Source organism: Protopterus annectens, chromosome 4.part0 (assembly GCF_019279795.1).
Source record: "Protopterus annectens isolate FY-2018-M chromosome 4.part0, PAN1.0, whole genome shotgun sequence".
Classification (NCBI taxonomy): Eukaryota; Metazoa; Chordata; order Ceratodontiformes; family Protopteridae; genus Protopterus; species Protopterus annectens.
In genome coordinates this window covers 569,000,115-569,022,451 of record NC_056733.1, presented here as the reverse complement: position 1 = coordinate 569,022,451, position 22,337 = coordinate 569,000,115, and the positions used below count along the sequence as shown (strand labels likewise).

Genomic DNA, 22,337 nt, shown 5'->3' with positions numbered 1-22,337 from the left:
ACAGTCTGACATGCATGTATATTTCTTTTCTGTTCAGCAGGACCCACTGTTGATATATTGTCAACACAAGCAACTTTACAAATACATTTTAACACAAGCATCTGTACAAACTAGTCTGATATGTAAATGACATAAAGCTCTTTATAAAACTCAAGCTAGTTATACTTGCATATGTTACACATGCACTGGCCTACTCTCTTTGGCATAGCTGGCACTACTTCACATCATCATAGTGCTCATCAGATAAATGGGATACAACAAATTCTTAATTAGCAGATCCCAACTAGTTTTAGCTAAAGCAGTACTTTACACCATATCACCAGTTTCAACTGCAGAGCAGAATCTGCAAATTTCTTACAGGTGTCACTTTCTCTTTGTACATGTTTAGGTAGAAAAATACAGCAACTTTCTTATCTGACCATCTCTCTACATATATAGTTATTGCACTCTCTGTAAGCTTCAGCTTTGAATTTTGGAAGGTGCTTTCTTCTTTCAACAGTAACATTTATGTGTGTATGTATCTGATGGGGTGTGAGTGTCTCAAGGAAAATTATTTGACTTACAGAAGCACCTTCAATCAGCATTACTCATTAAACACTCCAGGGATGTCCAGATTAGCAAATGTACAGTTTTTATATGCAGTGTTACACAACAAGTAGAACGCAACCTGTTTTACGTTTATATTTGAAGAGTTTCTAGCATTTTTTTCACAACTAAATACAGTTTTAGTGCAACTTAGTTCACTTTGCCTGCATTTCATTTGTGAAACAGTTACATTTTCCCAGCTTATTGCAGCTTTCCACAGAATCACTCACTCTCATGATACTGTAACCAAATGGAAAATCTGATTGTTTTCAAAACATGACTACAGCCAAGTTTCCAAGATTGATAAAGTGTTGGCTGACAGAGGTAAAGACAGCTATGTACTGGATGCATTTTGTTTTGCTAATTACATGCATGAATCTAACATTTTAAAACCATTTGCCTTTTTTCCAGCTGTCTTTCATTGTTCAGTTAGAATGTTCTCATCCACTGGTCTACAGCTGGGATGGATATCACCAAGGATTAGGGGTGAGAGGATGCAGGCAGCATGTTACGGGCTATGCATGACCTTTTAGTCTTTTGATTATCTTTTTTTCTATAGTGGACATGCACAGCAACAACAATGATACTAAAAGTCCAAAATGTCTATGACTTTCCAGCAGCCAACCTGCACACAGGGCAAACAGGGTGTTTGCTGGTATACAATGTACCTGTTATAGGAAAGCCAAAACAATAACAACTAGCTGTGTTCAAGCATGAATACAGAACTAAGTATAAGTGAGTATCCAAAGGATTAAAAGTATCAGACTAATGTGAGTTGTTTTCTTGGTGACTGATGTGATACTGTGCCAGATACGGAAAATTCAGGCTGGAAGTGCCTTTCATAGATACATAAAGCTATCTAGCTTAGACAGAGGGGGTAACAGACGCAGATGGTCACTAAAGGTGAACTATTCAGGCATTCCATGCTTAGGCATAAAGGCTCCTCCCCAAAATTTTCTAAGCCCCTTTCCAAACTGTTTTTTAAGTCCTCACTACAACTGGGAAAGCATGTGCAACATCCAAGATGGCTGTCAATTGTGTCTGCACTTCTAATGTGGCAAAAAGGAGAGGTAGTGAGGAAAGTGTTCTGTAACAGTGTTCCAGACATTCCAGTGAGCTATGGGGCCGTTACAGTATTAAATGAGAGAAGGCAACCAGGTAGAATGTTCTTATATGTCTCTCTGCGAGGTCCCAGGTGAGTATGTGTGTGTGGTAACAGTTGTTGTGACCTTCTCAACTAATTTATTACACACAGGAAATATAGACCTCTCTGGTATACCAATACCCTTATACACTTAGCTTGATGATGAACCTTCAAACCTTCTAGGGTTGGAAACAAAATTATAAAGTCATTTTTTGGAGGATTAAGGCTGTACTAAGAGTGCAAAAACTGCAAAACAACAGAAATTACTAGATAAATTAGAAGTGCTTTCATACACAGAAGAGTAGCAGGGATTTGTCTATTTCTTTCAATGTATTAGCAGATAAATTAATTGACATTATACCATGACCCCCCATTAATATTCCAAAACGTGCACGCTGATTGGCCAGCGTGCACGTTGTAAATCGACTTATACTAATGGAAAAAGGTCCGGTCGCCCGGACTTTTTCCATTAGTATAAGTCTCTTTTAAAACACTGTCTCGCTATGTTAAACTCCTTTAACATAGCGACACAGTGTGTAAAAAGCAATGGAGATCTTGCTTTCTCCGTTGCTTTTTTTTTAAACCTGTCTCGCTATGTTAAATGGGTTTAACATAGAGAGACAGATTTAAAATAAGCAACGGAGATCTCCGTTGCTTATTTTAAAGCTGTCTCGCTATGTTAAACCCATTTAACATAGCGAGACAGGTTTTAAAAAAAAACAACGGAGAAAGCAAGATCTCCATTGCTTTTTACTGTTTCGCTTCGCCCACGGGACCAAACCACGCCAACCATGGGTAAATCCCGCATTACCCACACCCAGGTGTGGGTTATTGCTATAGTGTTATCTGGACCCTGTAAACATGCCAGTACTATAAACACTGGGCAAGACAAGTGAGCTCATTACTTTCCACTTATGAACCACATGGGTTTGTGGAATGAGGAAACAAAACAAATGCATTCATTTTGCATCTTACATGCTTGTATGCCAGCACTGCTTGGCTGTGATTGTTTATTACTTTAAGTCTTACATTTAATATTATACAGTCATAGTTGTTTAGTAAAAAAGTGCAGAAAATTAGAAATTCTAGAAATTTATATTGGAATAGCTACCATTTTTTCTTCTGTGACTAAGCTGAAAATTGTAGGCTTCAAAAATACTTTAAACACCCTATAATCATCCATATTTTACTTGCCCCAAAACAGGACAAAATATTAAAACAGCTTAGCTGCTTCATTCTGTACTCTGTTGTTAGCAATAAGGGAGGTGAGAATGTCACTGTGAAATGTAAAAACATGGATGTCTGTTTTAGTTCAGCCCTTCACTGGCTGAGTAAAATGGTGGCAAAAAGCTCCTATGGTGATGGCACTGGAATAGAACTATCCCAGTAAGATGCTGTACTGCGTGAATGGGGGCTATAAGTTAAATATCAACATGTGAATGCATCGTTTTATCTCCAAACATCCACGCATAGAAAGGATAATCTACGGTGCACAGATTCATTTGTAAGTGCCCAAATAAAGGCCTGAAATGTCTCAATTTAAAAAAAAAAAAGAAAAATGCAATTAAAATAGTACAAGTTAAATGCAAATAAGACAACTGAGTTCAGACTGACATATGGTCTTATTCATTAACTATGTGCATCATCTTTAAATCTGTATTTAAGTTATATTTGATAAAAAAACAGCTCAGCTGGACAGGCAACGTAAGGGAGAAGTTTCATGTTCAAACCAAAAAGTTCTGGCTACTTGGGCAAAAGCATACAATGTGGTCTACACTTCAAATAACCCTGGCAATATGCCCCAAATTCAAGAAATGTTCACATGTATCGCATCTTTTCGGGATTGCAAATTTGTGTACATCAGCACCACATGAAAGGTTCTTCATTCTTAGTGTCACTTCAGCTCCACTGATGAAACAATTTTATGAAGGCTTAGTAAACAGTAGATAGATATAAAACAGGAAATAAATGTGACAATTCGTGTTACATTTCATGACTAATAGTTAGATATCGAAAACAGTCTGAAATACTTATAAATGAATGCTATGCAGAGAAAATGATAACAGAGTCTTCCACAAGCCAAGAATTTCTCAGGCAAGTCATATGTAAGCAAGTACTTAGGTTTACACCAGTACACAACATGAGATAAAAGGCTTACTTGGTCAAATATTTTCAGTATAGACTGTTATTTAACCCTTATGCTATAAAAAATACAAATACTGCACAAAAATATTGCATCTTTATTTTTTCATTATACACATTGTGGGTACAGTAGACATGTTATTAATAGTATTAAGTAGTGCATATTTAAAATGCATTATTGAGGGCACTTTTTAAAATAAAATGGCACATCTCTGAAAATCTGATGGATCTCTACAAAAGCGAACTTTTACTGAAAGTTCTAAAACAATTTTGGAAAACATACAACTTTGTGAGTTGTTAAAGGCAGTCGGGCAATGACTTAAAGTGATAACTTCTCCTATTGGTGTTAGCTAACATAGCCCTGCACTCTTGCCCATGTGCAGTCCTCTCACAAGATGAAACATACTCAAACACACCTCTGTAGCTGTGCCTTTACTCACAATTTACTTGCATAAGCCATGTGGTTTCCTATAAGTCTACAATATCATCTTATGATCAGCAGACATGAGTTAGGTATACTGTTATCATTTTTCGGCATGGGGGCAGAGGGTGACAGTTCTTTGCAGGAAGTGCCATAACTACACATAACAAGTAATCTGATTGTATTTAATTTGTAATGCTACAGTTTCTAAATGACACAGGGTATGTGACAGAAAGAAGTAGCTAATAGTCTCTATACAATCATGCAAGACTTTTGTTAGAAACAGCTTTCAATTATATAACCATCAGCTGTTAATGTACTATATGTGGTGGACCCTTATCAGAATAAGAACTTGTTAATGATCAAATGCATGATTAACTATTACTAATGAACTGTTAGGGGACATTAAAATAGTGTTAAAAAAGCTTAGACTGTTTCCAAAGCTTGTAACAGTTAAATCCATAGTTTAAAATAAAAGTGACAAAAGATGAAATACAATAAAACATAGAGAAGACATTTTTGAATGATCATTTTTTTTTCAAAGGCAGACAACAGTAATAATATCCTGAGCTAACTAAAAATGTTTAAATCCCATGAAAAATATTTACCTAAGTAAATATAACTTTTGTCCAGTTTCGATGCTTACACTGGCACTGCACACACACACACGCACACACACATATAGCAATCATTCCATATGATCCTTTCCTTTTGTAATAAGCACCATTTTATCAAAGCTGCATAACAAGTATACTTACAAAATGGTCAAAACTAGAAAATGAGCTGACTCTTTACTCTTGTATAATACCTGTGTATTACACTTTTACTCTGATTACAAATCCTGACCGAGGCCCTAAGATTACAAGCATAGCGATAATAAATAAACCAACACATGATTAGTTTACTGGTTTATAATATATGATTATTACACTCTTACACAAATTAAGTGCATCAGACATATTACACAGCACTGAGTTTTGGTTATAACTGATTTCTATGCCAGTAGATGAAGAGCCAGTCTTCAACTGTTTTTTTTTTCCATTATGAAAATGCCACCTGCTCTCTAAGACAGCAGTGATAACAATGTATACAGAATTTTCAAACAGCAACATTCCTGACAGCAAAAAGTACAGTTGTGTAACTAAACTTGCCATAACGATAGATGTTCTAATTATCATTGCTGCAGTAGCCTTAGCTATATGGGTTATATCCTGACAAGGACTCAACAAGCAGGCAAACTTCAAAAGCCTTCAGCACTCCTTCTACACTCCCAAACTAGTAGGCTTGAGTGCAAAGCCCTTCAAAGCTTTCATGACAACAGAGACAGTGAAGCTAAAACCCTGAGATGACAGTGCTAGGAATATAATAATAATAAAAAGGTTACACCCTGGCATAAAAGCATGCAATAAAAAGGGGGTGAGTGGAGTGAGTGCACACTGCAGCAGTGATCATTCCAACATCTACTGTTATAAACTAAAACAACGAGTAAAAAGGTCACACAGAAAAAACAATCAGTTAAAAAAACAAACAAAAAAAATCTAGTAAAGCTAGACTTTCCACTGTGCGATTCCTTAAACCTCTTGTATTAGAGGCAACATGGGATATATGCAAATTACCCTTTAAGGACATCAGATGTTTCAGCTAAATGGCAATTCTGAACATCCATGACTTTTTATTTTAAATCTATTTATGGACAAATTCAGGCCAGTAAAGGCAAGCCCAACTAGCTGTGGACATGCACGTTTCTGCCTTCTTATGGCATCATCAGCACAGCATAAGTGGGAAGTTCGGCTTTATTGGCCTGAATTTGTCCATAAATAGACCCATGTTGCCTCTAATACAAGAAGTTTAAGGAATTGCACAGTGGAAAGTCTAGCTTTGCTAGATTTTTCTTTTTGTTTTTTAAGATCTACTGTTATGGTAAGTTTACTTACACAACTGTACTGTGTTCTTCATTTGATCACTGCTGTAGTAGCCTTAGCTACATTGGTAAATTACCATAACTTACACCAGCTGGGAAGATGAAGGATGAGGGTCCGGGAGCCTTGGGAGAATTTATTTATTTTACATTTGTTTACTGGGATGTCTGACTGGGCCAATAGCCCTTTTTCAGCACAGGCCCAGGGAGAAAAGCTCCGTTACCAAAACACATTACAAACAATGCAAGAAATCGATAATCAAGAATATATAACTTTGGTGGTAAATATAGGTAGTAAAAACTTTATAAATAAACAATAAGAATTGAGAGAGTAATATAAAGTAGAAAAAAAGAAAGCTAACAAATAAACTAGCATGAAATAACTTGCGCCATCATAGAGAAATGATGGTTTTGGTGGTAAATATTTATGAGATGCATCTATGGTATATGAACAAAAATATGTCTGATTGTTGCTATGCTAGTGTTACTTGTTCTAAACAGTGATAGCCAAGGCAATATTGAGGTGAAGTACAAGAAGGGAATATGAGGAAACTGTAGGAAGCTTGAGATAGGTAGATAATTGGAGCAGTAGTGAACTTGATATAGGAACAGAGAAACTGGATAGGGAGAGAGAGACTGGAATGTTCCTAGGAAAGCCTGACCTAGACCTGGAGATGGAACCTTGTTTACAGTGCTTTGTAAAATTAAGCAGAGGACCAAGTTGCTACTTTTAGAATACTTCCAGCATCCAACCCTTTCTAAAAAGCCACTGATGAAGCCAAGGCCCTGGTAGAGTAAGCCTTGATCCTGCTAGAAAGGTTTGTTACAGTGGAAAAGACAAAATAAATGGCACGAGAAAATCATTTTGAAATAATTGGTTTTGACACAGGTTGCCCTTTTTTTTCACTTCACAAGAAATGAACAACTGATCAGAAGTTCAGAAAGATTTTATTCTATCAAGTCAGTACCCAAGTTATCTGTGGACATCCAGGGTATAAAGTATCCTTTCTCCCTCATTTTTATGTTCTGGGAAGAAGACAGGGAGATGGATACCCTGGCCTAAGGTTAACTTGGATACCACTTTAGGCATAAATGAAAGATTAGTTCTCAAGGAAGTCTTATCATTGTGGAAAATGAGATAAGGCTGATCCACCATAACTGCTTGCAATGCAGATATTCTTCTTGGATGGGCCAGAGCAATTAGCAAGACTGTTTTCCTTGTTAAGAACCTCAAGTCAACCTATGAGCTGGGTTCAATGGGTTCAAATGGAGTTAGTTTTTCCAACACAAAGCTACGATCCCAAGCAGGAGCCACCTGTTTCCTATGCAGTTTCTTATGCAACACCCCTTTTAAAAACATTTTCACATTAGGCTGCATTAAAAGAGGGGGATCCACCTGCAGACATGCTGAAATGGCAGATGAATGAACCTTGACTGAAGAGTAAGATGGACCATATGATAGTAAATCAGTCAAATACTAAATAATCACAGGAAAACTAGCCCTGAATGGGTGCTGGCTCTTTTGTTGGCACCAAATGTTTCTCATTTGCTAATATATGATTTAGTAGCAGCAGGCTTCCTTACCTCCACCTGCACATCCTCATGGAAAACTGCCTAAAAAGTATTACAACTAATATCCAGGCAGTCAGCTATAGTTGTTTGTTTTGGGATGTATCAAACCCCCTGATCTTTTGTAAGCAAATCCAGTCTGTGAGGAAGCTGGTAGTAAAATTGCCCCTGGTCATTTCCAAAAGAAGGGAGAACCACTGTTACCTGGGCCAGAAGGGAGTCACAAAAATGATCTTTGGAAAGTCCTTCTGACTGTTCGAAATGTCTCAGGAAATTATGTGAAAATGTGAAAAAGTATACAGGAACATACCTACTTATGGAAAATAAAAGCATCTTTCTTCCTGGCTTTCTTATTTGGATTCCTGGAGAAGAATGTTGCCAACTAATTCTTGAGGATGATGTCAAATAGATCTACTTGAGGAGTTCCCCACAGCTTGATCAATAGTTGGAAGACCCCCTGATTCAATTTCCATTCAGGTAAGTCTGTCCTGGACCTGATCAGCTTTTCTGGAACCCAATGTTGCTCTGGGAGTATGTACGATGCCTGTAGAGTGCGATTGTGTTGAAAAACTATAGCCCATGCTATCATGGCTAGCCCGCACAGAGGTTAAGATCTGTTTCTCCCTTGCTTGATTATGTATCACATCACTGTAGTGTGGTTTGTAAACATTTGAAGAGGTCACAGGAACCACAAATGGTTGAAAGCATTGAGAGCATTTATAAGAGCTAAATGTTATCTTTTTTTGTTCCACAACCTTGCACTTTTATCCCCACAGACACTGTAAGGTCTGAGACATCTGTTTTGACTGACTGTGTTGAAGCAAGAAAGGAGAATGGGAGACCTGGATTCTAAGACGATGACACTACCATAAACTCTACCTTTTCACAAATCCCAAAACTGGAACTTTGAAAAGTCAGGGGATGTTGATGCTGGGACCAAAGTAATTTCTGGTACCACTGAATATTTCTGATGTGAAGTCTTGCAAAAGGTATCATAACAAATGCCATAAGACCCAGAATCCTTCCATTGCTGAGACTGAAGTCTTAAGTGGAAAAACTCAGAAAAATATCTAAATACAGATCTATTTTCCTGTAGAAGAAAAACTCATTGAAGTGAAGTGTCCAGTAGACACCCCAGAAACACAGTACTGTGAGAAGGAGTCAGACAAGACTTCTCTATATTCTTTTGGAATCCAAGCCTGTGTCGGGGATCCCTTACTCAACTGAGCTATTCCTGTGACTTTCAAAAAGGCTATGCAAAGATAAGCAAGTCAACCAAATAAGGACAAATGTGAATACCTTGTAGTCTACTGTGGACTAACAGTGGAGCTAGACACTTTGTCAACACCCTTGGAGCAGAAGATAGACCAAATGGTAAAGCAGAGAACAGGTGTTGTGATCCAGCTACAGAAAACCCTAAGAAATGTCAGAAACCTGGACGTACAGGAGTGTAATGGCATCTATCTTTAAATCTAAATTCTCTACAAAATTCAAATAGGGAATGGGGAGTAACAAGTTGTGAAGAGACAGTATTTTGAACTTGGGAACTATCACAAACTGATTAAGAAAGTAAAGATCCAGAACTGATTTTCAACAATCTTTTTTGACACTTGGAACATCCTGGAATAAACCCATTCCCCTAAATAAGGAGGAGCGACAGCTTCTACCACCCCCAGAGCCAGCATACACTGAATGACAGGACGGAAAAGAAAAGCCTGGTCTGTTGGTGGTGGTGGTGGAGGGTGGGAGAGTTCCACTGAAATGGAAGGAGAGACTCCTACTGTATCTGTAACCTTGATGGATTATTCTCTGAACCCATTTGTCTGAAAAAAATGTATTGCCAAAGACACAAATGGAGATTCAGACTTTCTGTAAGGATTACTGGACCGAGAGTGTGGGATGGGAGGGGGTTGGAAATCCTTTATATAAACATTCAGACTTCTTAAACTGTCTATTGCTGGGGGGGGGGGGGGGGCTGCTTTCCTTATAGAACCTTCCTGCCATTGTTTTTTAAACATTTGCTTTCCAGCAACTTGATACGACTATTAGGCTTTATAAAAAAATTGTGGAGGGAACATTGAATCCCTTAGCAAACTTGGAAGAGGAGGACTGAAAATCTGACAGAACCCTCAAACTAGCTTACCTCTGCAGCAGCTGTTTCAAAACTTGGTCTCCATCCAAGAGAGAGAATTCAAGATCTCATTTTAACATGCTCTAGGAGGTTTTGAGAACACAGCCAGGCAAACCTCCTCATAACTGTTCCAGTGGCAGCAGCCCTGGAAGTGGCATCAGCAGAATCGTAAGCACACTGCAAACAGTGGGTAGTCATTGCAAACACAGACGATACTAAGTTGCACAAAGCAGATTTCTCCTCAGAAGAGGAAACAGACGCCGAAATATTTCTCACATTCTGACAAATGGCAAGCACAAATTTCAAAATATGAGCTTGACAGTTGAGAAGTCTAAAATAAGTGTTGCAAAGAATACAATTTTTCCAAAATTTATCAACTGCTTTCCCATCCTTGTCAGAAGGAGAGGGACTAGCAGCAGCTGTGTTCACTAAAGCAATAGCTGTTAGGTCTGATCTGAGATTAGTGTATAAAACCTTAAAAGACTGAGGCACTGTATAAACTACTTTCGTTGGGGCAGCAGGCTGGCTGTCAGGAAAACCATAGGCTGTGACAAAAGCATCCTCCAAGGCAGACACAACACAAGGAATATGAGTGGTTCTGGAAATCCCTCCTGTAATAAATCGTAACACTTCCTGAGGGACTGAGAAACATAACAGTTTTCCTACTGAAACAACTGATGACTTCCAGAAAAAGTTGAAAGATAATTTTTAAAAATTGCTGGTCTAAGCCACATTCGTCACAGAATCTGAATCAGAATTCTCTAAAGATGGCACAATCTGTTCCTTCAAAATCATTTTGAGGTTCAAAGTCTTGCATCTCTTCTGAAAAATGAAGATTTCTTTTTTCTTTTACTAGAAACAACGATACAGGAAGGGTCAAGAGTCTGCACTAGACCTTGAGCTAAGCCCAATAAATTACTTCTGTCCAGGGTAATTATGACAGGAGAAGGCATATGTAAGTTTTTGCTTCCTTTTGACAGGAAAAATCTGACAAATGCAAGTACCTGTAATCATGGCTGCACGGATAAAAAAACACACTCTCCAAAGCCAAGAACATAGCATCCATGGGACCTGACAACATCCCAGGTTGCGTTCTACATGAACTACAGAACGAAATGGCACCCCACCTAAGTATCATGTTCAATCATAGCCTCACCTCAGGCTTTGTGCCCACTGAATGGCGCACAGCAACAGTTATCCCACTCCACAAAGGGGGAGCCACCATGGACCCTGGGAACTACAGCCCCATTAGCCTGACGAGCCTGGTCTGCAAGGCTATGGAGTGTATCATCATGGAACTTATAAACAATGACACTGGTAATCTCCAAACTCTGGACGCTACCCACTTCGGGTTTGTAAAACGCAGATCATGTCTCCTAAAGTTGATAGACTTCTTTGAAGCGGTCACCAAAGCTGTAGATGAGGGTAAGGTGGTACACACAGCCTATCTAGATCTCGCCAAGACTTTCGACTCATCCCCCCACTCTGGAATTATAGACAAACTCATTAAACTAGGTATAAATCCCTATGTCACAAGATGGGTTGCCAACTGGCTCTCTGACCGAACCCACACTGTGAAAGTAGCAGACTCTAAATCCAACTTCAGACCAGTGACAAGTGGAGTACCACAGGGTTCAGTCCTAGGTCCTCTCCTGTTTGGTATCTACTTCTCTGAGGTACAGGCTAACACAGAAGGTCTTTGGCTAACAAAGTTCGCAGATGACTGCAAACTAGGAGCCATAACCAAATCTCCTAACGATGTGGACATCCTACAAATAGGCTTCACTGAGACAGATGCCTGGTGTCAAAGCCATGGCCTCAAGCTCAATGCCAAAAAGTGCACTGTCATCCCTTTTGGTAAAAACTCTGTACTCATGAACTACCACATAGGCAGTAGTCTACTTAACACCGAAAGTGTGATAAGAGACCTTGGGACACAGGTGGACAGTAGTCTCTCCTTTGATAATCACATTGCCACAGTAGTCAGGAAATCCTTCCATATGGCACACCTCATCACAAAAGGTTTCTCATCCATGAAAAAAGAGGTCATTGTTCCCCTCGACTCATCACTCATTAGACCCATTATAGAGTACAACGCCCCTTTTAGTATGTACCTCACAAGACATCTACAACAAATGGAAAGGCCACAGAAATACCTCACAAAGAGGATTACCACCCTCAAACAGATGCCCTACGCAGACTGTCTCAAAAAACTCCAGCTTTACTCTGTCACATATTGCCTACTCAGAGGCGATCTCTGCCTAACATACAAAGCTATGTCAAACCCAGAGCTGTTGGACATGCTCCACGTAAAGAAATCCCAATCCCTCCGAGCTACACGCTCTAGGGACCTAAACCTTGTCACCACAATAAACAGAACATGCTGGAGGGATAGATTCCTATCTCAGAGACGTCCCATACTCTGGAACAAACTACCTATCTATATCAAACAAAGCTCCTCATTAGCACTCTTCAAGAAAAAATTTTGATGACTGGATGGGAGATAGGAAATTCACCCCTGGCTCTGCTTGACAAGGGCACAGGAAAATCATTTTTTTTTTGGGTGGCAAAAGCCAGGGTACCATTTGGCTAGGTTTATATAGGCCCTAGGGCCAACAGCCTAGTACCTAACTATGAACCTATAAGAAACAGACTCACTTTTGAAAGCAAAAGACTTATGTAAGATGGGCACATTTTTCTGGCTAAGCAGTATCATTCTCTGTCCCTTTTCCCAGGACTGACAAAGGTAGCTTTCCCTCACCCACTAAAGGCACTCCAACAATTTCAGAGAATGTGTCTAACCCCTGTTCCATGTATTGACTACACCAGCTGGACTCAAGGAAAACAATGAGTGGTCCAAGGAAACCAGGTTTGGCCACAGCAGTGTCACCCACCTGCAACTGAGGCCTTCTATCAGCCTGCTGTGGCAGGAAAAACTGATTAATAATATTTCTATTCTTTTTCTGGCTAGAAGAAGGTAGAACAGAGGAAGCAATAGGTTGTCCCATGGTTAAAAGTGCCTTATTCCCAGGGAAGCCTTGCAGCAATATTTGATATACCATACTAGTAGTAACAAAGTGTCTTCCTCTATGTTAAAACACAGCAAAAAGCTCTTAAAACACTTATCTCAGTCCCAAAACGTAAAATCACAGTAGTTTTTCAAAAACAGTTAAAATTAAGTTTTCACCACTTTTTACTACAAGCATGAAAAAGAAATAAACATGTGAAAGTCACCAATGAACTCCAGCCACTGTAAGCTTTATTAGTTTTAATGGGATGCAAACTTTGTAAACTGGGCACTTTCATCAGTGTCAAGGCTTACAAGTTAAAACCATATACAACAGTAAACAATTAAAAAACAACCAGCCTGCTATATATGGTTTTAACTTGTAAGCCTGGAGTTTGTTGGTGGTTTTCATACATTTATTTATATTTTTTTGCGTATATACATATATGAAAAAGAAAAGCTTCTGTTTATAAATGAAAAAAAGTCACTTGACAGTCGATAAAACACTTCTTCCTAGCTAAAATATTTAAGTTTCACAGAATATGTAAAGTGCAAGTTTTTCCCTGAAGGGAACTTTTCTGCTCAGTAATGGGCCATCGATCCTCAAAAGCCCACAGAGGAGCACTGTCTTTGGAAGCTGGAAAGCAATGAAGGGCTACATGCTCAAATCCAGCTTATAGACAGGTCAACTCAAGTGGACTAATGGTTTGGGCTTATGGAAGGTACCCTGAAGGATTTGGAAGCTGGGCCGAATGTTGAATCCTTGGCAGAATTCAACCCATTTAACTAAGGGTACTGCAGCAGCGATCAAATGAAGAGCATGTGTATTTCTGAATAAACGTTGCATTATTTCATACAGTAAAAACAGAAGAACAATACACTAACACACTAGCCAATAAAAAGGTGGATAAACGCAATTAGAAAGGCAGAGACAGACCAACACATCTCAGATACCTTCCAGAAGTGTGTAAACAACATTTAAATGTATAATTCTATGTGTTTTCAGATGATATATTTTATAACAAGGGGTAACTTAGGATGTTTTAAAGTCTGGAACTCACTTCTTTTAAGTAGTTCTTGTATATGTCAAGTGCGATACAAGTGTAATAAAAAGAATGCTGTTTTCATGGATTTTTTTTACTACCTTATAAAATGTCTCATGTTGAGAAGACATGAGTATTTTACATCCAGCTATATAAAAATATACACTACGCTTAGCTAAATTAAAATGTATATATAAAAACACAAAAGCCAATTTTATAAATTCAATAAGGTACTCTGTGTGTGCACGCAGGAAATTTCACATCTGAGGACTGTAAAAATTATGCCCAAAACTTTCCTGGATGTGATGTAACACCTGTGTGATGCACACAACCTCAAGCTTTACTGATCAAGTAACACACACTAAATTATTAAACAAATAAACATGCAACAAAGCCTTTTTATTGCTAGAAGACTCTGTGTAAGACCTAATAAAAACAAACTTTGACATTAGAGTTAAAAAAACACAAGTATTATACTGTAACTTCAAAAGAAATATTAAGACAGCAGCATGTGTGGAGGACTTGACAACAGAGGACTAATTACTGCATGCAAGACCACCAGGAGCAAACTCAATAATTAAATCTGGGGGATTCACATAAGTATTTTCATGCACCTAAAATAAATAAGTCCAGTCTATTGCACTAACCAACTAGCTCTGCACTCAGCTCATCCTCATAACACATTTACTGAAAAATCTGAAGTTTTGAGAGCAGGATTTAGAAAGAACAAACAGCTGGTCTATAAGCACAAGAAAGGATGCCCACCTGTCACATTGCGGACACAGGCTCAAATAGTGAGTTTAAAATGTAAGGATTGGTCGAGTAATGTTAGTAGCTTTCCTTCTATCTGGACAAGGGGCTTTACTGCTGCACTAAGACCCTTGATAGAATGCAAAGCACACAGCCCAGAATGGAGCAGTAGTCATGATGGGTATGCAGTCATAGTCCGCACACCAGTGGATCTGTACTGGCATAAGTGGAAATTTACTGCACAGGGATTGCTATACCATGGGAGCATGAAGTACTGGAGGATTGTGCACTAAAAAAAAAAAACACTGCCAGAACTGCCCAGCACCTGGACTTGCCATCTACTCTGTACTGAGGAAATGCATACAGAACAGCAGATGGTGAGCAGTGGCAAATGGTAAAAATATAAACAATAAATAAACTGGAACTGTATTGCAAAATGTGATTTTAGGCAACAAAATAAATCATTTAAAGCTACAAAGCATCTAAATAGCATATAAAGCATACGAGATAAATTACATTTCACCAACTACTATGCTTTAATAGAATACATGTTTATAACAGTGTGGTTTAACCTCCATATGTTCACCAAGTCAACATGCTGCTTGAGTGAATGGAAAATAAATACATTTTGTCACTGGCAGGAACCACTGTAACTCCAGCCAAGCTAGAGGATTATTATCCCTCACTGGAGATTAAATGAAGGAATATGTCATAAAGCTCCTTCATACAATTTGTATATATTTCAGCTAGGTAAATTGTGTTATATCTGCATGGAACCATATATTTTGTAATCTAAGAGGACTTGAACAAAATATCACTTATTCACTGGTGTCAATGGTGTTACAATTTTTCAGTTTCATGTTTCTCAAGTAAATAAAGAGATCAATATTATATTACAACTATACAGACTAACCTACATTTAACACCTAAGTCTATGGATCATTTTATCAGTAAAATAGGGACGCTTCTTAATAGATCAAAATTCAGTGGCTCTGCTAAACGACAGATTCAAAACTGTCAGGAAAGACAGTTCACTGTATGGAGGATTTTTTCCAAAACTTATCTAGTGCTGTTTTTGACTATATTTACGGCATTTGTGTATAATATTCCCTTTCTTGCTTTGGCTTCATATTCTGTTACATTTTTTTGTCTTGCTTACATTACTATATAGTTTATGAAAATTTTCTAAATAAAAGTTAAAAAATGAAGTATTCAAAAACCCAGCAGCAACAGAGGTCTGTACTTGAGAACACAACACAAAATAAGACAGATACATTTACTGGAGTTACAGTTGTGATGGGAGGTCCATTGTGATATGCAGTAAGAGGCGGAAACTTTCCTGTCTTGGCTTCTCCCATGAAAATGTAGATTATGTCATTAATTTTCTGTTTTAGAATGCTGGTACTTTTGTACATCAACATACTCATTCCTCTTGTTAAGCAGGCATAGTAGTTTGTAAGGGGAAATGGTCTTTTTCTTACCCCAGTATATGTTTTAATATATTCTTTCCTTACAATACTGTAACTACCCATGACAATCTGCAAGGGATTGAACGGCTACTTGGAAAAGGCTTAATGAACACAGCTTTGTGTACTCATTAACTCATTAGGTTTGCTGATTTACTTAAAAAAAAATAATATATATATATATATATATATATATATATATATATATATATATATATATATATATATTTTTTTAGTTACCAGTCAAACCAGACAGGAGAAGCAGGAAAAGTCTACCTCTCATCATTATCATAAAGGTATGACTATGTGGATCCATGAGGCATACGACAAGGTTGCGGGAAATTGCTGCCCTTTTAAAAGAAAAACTGAAAAGTTATGGAAGTACTATTTTCTGTTTATACAGACTGTAAAGAAGAAGCCAGACTCTACAAGGCAGCAAAAAATAATCTCTACCAGCATTTTCACTGTATAGCTGCCAAACTTCATGATGTGTAGGAATAAAGTCCTGACTATTACTGAAACTGAAATCCTAGTTTTATGGGACAACTAAACATGATCAAAATACACAATGACAATTAAGGATTTTCCTCCATTTGCTTAAAAACTACATCACTTAATTTAGAAAGTGAAAGTTTATTGCATGCACTACTGCATACACACAAGCAATATGACAGGACATGATTTCTACTAAATGAAGTTATGTGCCTGAAATTACAGCAATAAAAAAATGCAACTAATAAACATTAATTCTCAAAAATCCGAATGCTGGTGGCATTATGCACCTGAGAATGCAATGCTCCTTTTTACTGGAGTGTCTTCTGAGCCAGGCTTTTCAGGTAGCCATTTGGCTTTTTCTGCCTACATCTATAACTGGGATTCTGATGTGCATCACATATTAACATTAAGGCCATTACGAGATCTGCACATCTGTGAAAGGAAAATTGTCACTGGCAGGGTTTCCAAATTAATTCTTAAAATAATTTTTAAAGTACTAGATGCTTTCTGAGTACATGACACCCTGATCCCTTGCACAAAATGGGAAAAAGGAGGTTGATGATGATATTAACGATGACTTTCAGTTGACTGTCCCTAATGAACTGCTATAGCTGAAACTTCAATGTTCGACTATGGCATTAAAATGCTATTTGTGCTATAGTAATGGTTGTGCAACTATGATGCTAGTGCATAAGTAAGAGGAGTGGGGAAAAAGCTACCATATCAACGGAGTATAAAGGGATGGAGCACCCCCATACATGTATGTGTTTGGGTTTTGTTGTGTTTTAGGAGCTGTGTGCTCTGGAGAGTCAGGAGCAACTTCTGTAATTTGTAGTTCTTCTGCATCTTGAAACAGCATGTGACTGAGCTAGGAAAGAGATAAGGGTTGCTGGAATAACTGAATAACTTTCTGTTTCTTTTGCTACACGTGCATGAGAACAGAAGAATGTGAGCAGCCAATCTGCTGTTCATATGGGTTTTGTACTGAATGTTGGCATACTGTTGCGATTGGACAAGTAAACCTATGAGGCTTTCATCAGCAATCATCTGTGATTTAATGGAGGAAAGGTTTGAGTGGTGCACTAGTGGATTGTCTGTGTGTGTGTGTGTGTGTGTGTGTGTGTGTGTGTGTGTGTGTGTGTGTGTGTGTGTGTGGCAATGTGACAACTGAGTGGTTGTGATGTCTTTGTTCCTGACAGATTGCAGACAGCAGACATCTATATGTAACCTATAATGTACTGCAGATACCAAACTTTTACCTGCACAAAGCAGCAATGATCTATCACACCTTTACTAAATGATTAGTGGGAGACTTCATCATTTAAAGGAATGTGAAGTAATACACAGCTGAATAAGCATGTAATCGCTAATTCTTTATGTCTACATATTTAGATAGCCATTAAATCCTATGACCACTGATGCCCCTGCTTAGTAATAATAGCAAGTACTGTCACTGCAGATTTACGTTTAATTATCTGTGCTTTGGTAGCCCATGCAAGACTTTTCAGCATCTCCAGATATTAATCTGGCCCCATCTATTCTTAATCAGCTGTATCATTTATTTTAAATGCAAAATAAATTCAGCCTGACAGTATGGCTCATACTTTTGCTGTCAATACTAGTCAAACGATGTGACCACTCATTGTTTCATATTAACTTAATTCCAGTACTTAAAATGACTCAGCAGCGACTGTTCTCTGCACCTAATGATGCAATGTAAATATAAACCAAGTGGGACCACTATAAAAAAAAAAAACCTTAACCATGTCATATTATGAAGAAAAAAAGAATGGAAAAATAAAAGAATTAAGACCACCACTTAAGACAGGAGATAAGAGGAATGTAGCATGGAAAAACCCTTGCTATAAAGGAAAGGCTGCAGATAGTACTACTCAGAGACACCTGTTCCAAATACGTAACCCATGGATATCAGCAGTATGTAATACCGTTTGCCATAATCTGAGGAACAGCTGCAATATTATGCAAGGAACTTAGGGGAACACTAATCATTCATGTGTTCTGTCTCATCAGCTGAACTCTGCTAAAAAAAAGGAGTTCCTTGTGCAGTTTACAAGTTTCTTTTGGCATGAGAGAGTACATTTAAGAGCTTCTTGTGTAAATTACGGCAGAGTTGTAGCTTTTTATATGCGTTACAAAATACAGTGGAGAAAGCTAGTCATTTAAGTTCCAGCCCTCCCTTTGGAAATACTGCTCTAATTTCCTTGTGTTCGATTCATAAAGTTTAAACTGCAAGCAACACCTGTTCTGTAATTAAATGACTATACCAGTAGTCAAGTCTGATTTGAGAAAAAAATGCTTCGTGATGAAGGAATAAATATCCAGTCTACTAAAAAATACAAATTAAAAAGTACTAAACGCAAAAAAAAAAAATAATAAAATAAAAAGTTCCATCAGCTTTGATCCACCTTCACATGCTGTTTACATATTCTTTTTGTCATCCTGAATGGCCTCTGGACTCGCAGGGGCTATAAAGACTGTAAAGATTTTCCAGACATAAGGAATGTAAAATGCAACTGGCAGTTCCAGCTGATTCTCACTATGTTCTCCTGTGCAAATTTGCAATACTGCAATATTAAAAAAGTGTGTCCATCCAAGGCACTGAAATAATCCTCCATAACCTGTCACATCCTCCTTCGGGTTTGAAAGAGACCCCACATCAGATGACCGTTTCATCCCGTTTCCAGTTTTGTGAGTCCGTGTATTTGTTATCACAGTAGTGTGACGCTGCTGCATGGTCCAATGGTATCACAACATCTCCAGTATTAGGATTTTTATTAAGCTCCACAACACGAGGGACAACACTTGACCAGCGATCTGAAAAGGCACAAGGCACAGCATTATTCATCCCATCAGCATCATTTATTTGTTTGCAACTTTAAAAGGGGCTTACAAGTACAAAATCTACTAGGTTTCAAGCAATTTAAAAATGGCATCATCCAACCAGCAAACAGCCATATACCTCCTTCTGCAGCTGAAACCAGACCAATGTGTAAAAGTTTTATGAATGTCACTGCTGTTGGAAATTTCATTTCAGAGCTGCAAATAATCCCTTTCCTGCCAATAATACTCAATTAGAAATTTTCTTTGTTTCTTAACACTGCGGTAAAAACTGAGTGTAGGTTTCACAAGGAAGATGGGTTGTGTGCAAGTGATGTGTTCTCACCCAAGAAGCTGCAGAGATTTAGCTGTGCAGTTCAAAGACAGATGCATTTGAGACATCTCATCTGTGAATCTATTCTGTCAAAATACAGATACCACAGTGATTATAAAATGCAACAAATAATGAGGACTGTGATCAAGAAAAAGACAAGGTTCTCCATGCAGAATGAGATATGTAGCTAAAAATAAAGTGCGAGTTAAAGACCTTTCTCCACACTCACATCATCCTATTACATAAAATGAAGGGAATCTACCAGCTTAGTTATGACAGCTCTTCTGGTCCTCATCTGCAAGCCCTGAGGCTGAAATAGGTACTGTGACCATAATGAACTGCAGCTGATGGATACATTTTGCATCTAAAAAGTAGAAATGCAATTACAGAAGATGAATGGCAGTGCCACATACAGTGAGCTCCAGCTTCCCAAAAAAAAGTGCCACAAATCCTGTCCTAGCTATGTGGTACAGTGATCAGCCAACATTGGATCTCCATCGCTGGGGAAGGGTTACAGTCCTGTCCATTGCTATGCAGAGCCTACTGAAGTTAGAGGTGCATGCTATACAGTGTACAGGGTGGGGACATGCTCTTGGCTCTGACAAGCAATGTTCAAGTGCTAGTCTTCAGGGGCATATAAAGAAAGATGCATGCCCATAGAGGAAGTCATGGCGCACACTTGCAGAAGGGAACAGACACTTCAGTCAACAGGGGAAAGGCAGAGGTCTGAGTAACAAAACAAAAAAAAAACAATAGATGGTTTTATGGATAACGGCCCTTATCACTAGCACTTGCCCTATAGGGGAATGAATGGACTTGAGTAATTACAAAAAAAACAGACATATCTGTCAAGCAGTGGGACACAAAAATAATGCAAAAAAATGTCCGAGTCTCAAAAAAAGTATGCTGCTGATGATGATTGTGTCCTTGCCCACAGTATATATATATATATATATATATATATATATATATATATATATATATATGGATCTACCTGACAACATCGACAGTGCATAACACCAACAACGACATCACCAACACCACATAATCGACAGTTCACAAACACGACACCTCATACACTCAACACATCATAACAACAACCAACAAACAAAACAAATCCCCTGTCCAAAAAGCACACACACAACACAAGCACACCAAAATCCTAACAAACAAACACTAAACCTTACATACACAACTATCTACAACCCTAACCAAAACCCTAACCCTAAGGTCCGTCACTATCGCAAATTCATCTAACCCGCGCCCTAACCCTAACTCACTTAACCCACCCCTAACCCAAAAAATATTACTACTGCACCCTTACCTAACCCGTGCCCTAACCCTAACTCACTTAACCCACCCCTATCCCTACAGACCGCCAACATCGCACACTTACCTTACTCGCACCCTAACGTCCATCACTACCGCATACTTACACATCCTTTCCCCATCTCGGTGTTCTCCGCGTCAGGCTTCTGAGTTGTCGATCTTCTGGCGTCGGTGATTTCGTTGTCGGTCTTCTCATCTGTCGACGTTCTCAGGTAGACCCATATATATATATATATATATATATATATATAGCAAATCATCTTTTACAGGTGCTGTGAGGAGAATCTGAACTATGTCTACATTGATAATATTTTGTGAATCTTGTATGTCTCACTGCACCCTGTGGTCTTTTCTGGGGGTACACAAGGTGCTATTTATAGTGACTTTGAAAACTTGAAATTTGCCCTCATCTTCAATTTCAAGTGATGTGTGAGGGCTAAAATTCACCTGAGCTATCCCCAGCTGAAGATAGGGCCGTGGTTCACTGCATCATTCTATGAATTGGGGTTCTGTGGTGTGCTGCCTCCTTCAGACTGCACTGTACTTTCAGCACACTGAAACTTTGGAGAAATGAAACTACATGTTGCAGGTACCCCAGATGAGTTTGCCAACTTCTGAGATACTTATACTGATGGTCATTAGTGCCAAGGGTGTAGCCAGGCACACTCTTTGTACTCTACTGAGTACAGTTTTTCTGAGCATCATATCAACATGGCTTTTTTTTCAGGTCATATTATGTCTACAACTGTCTAAATGAATGCTTTTAACAACAGGTACAATACTGCTTATCTAAAAACAATATTTCTAATAGTATTGGGGAATAGCATTTTGAGAGATATATCCATTTTTAAATGATATGTATAAAAGGACTAACATTAAAAGCTTGTGACTACAAAATGGAATGTACTTGCTACACCCGACTAGTGCTTCTCCCAGAACACGGGGAACAGGATAATACTACTTACTATTGCTCTGCTGACATGATTACTGAAAAAAACAAGGAAGGGGGGAAAAGGTAGAGCCAGGATGCGTTGTACACTGGTGAAGCTCAGAGCACATACTAGCTATGCAATGGATTTATAAACCAGATTTCTGAGAGATCAGGCCATTACCACATTGCAACGTGCATTCCAAATCATGTTCCTTGCTCTGCTATCTGACAATC

General features: G+C 38.4%; 1 protein-coding gene across 1 annotated transcript in view; it reads right to left on the bottom strand.

The window, feature by feature from the left end:
• Positions 1-16,459: 16,459 nt before the first annotated feature.
• The window catches only part of TRPV4 (transient receptor potential cation channel subfamily V member 4), a 1,138,869-nt gene continuing 1,132,991 nt past the window's right edge, over positions 16,460-22,337 (bottom strand). Inside the window, exon 16 of the mRNA XM_044068503.1 lies at positions 16,460-19,506. Within this exon, the coding sequence (XP_043924438.1) occupies positions 19,349-19,506 (158 nt within the window). The 3' untranslated portion in view covers positions 16,460-19,348. The remainder of the gene's footprint in view (positions 19,507-22,337) is intronic.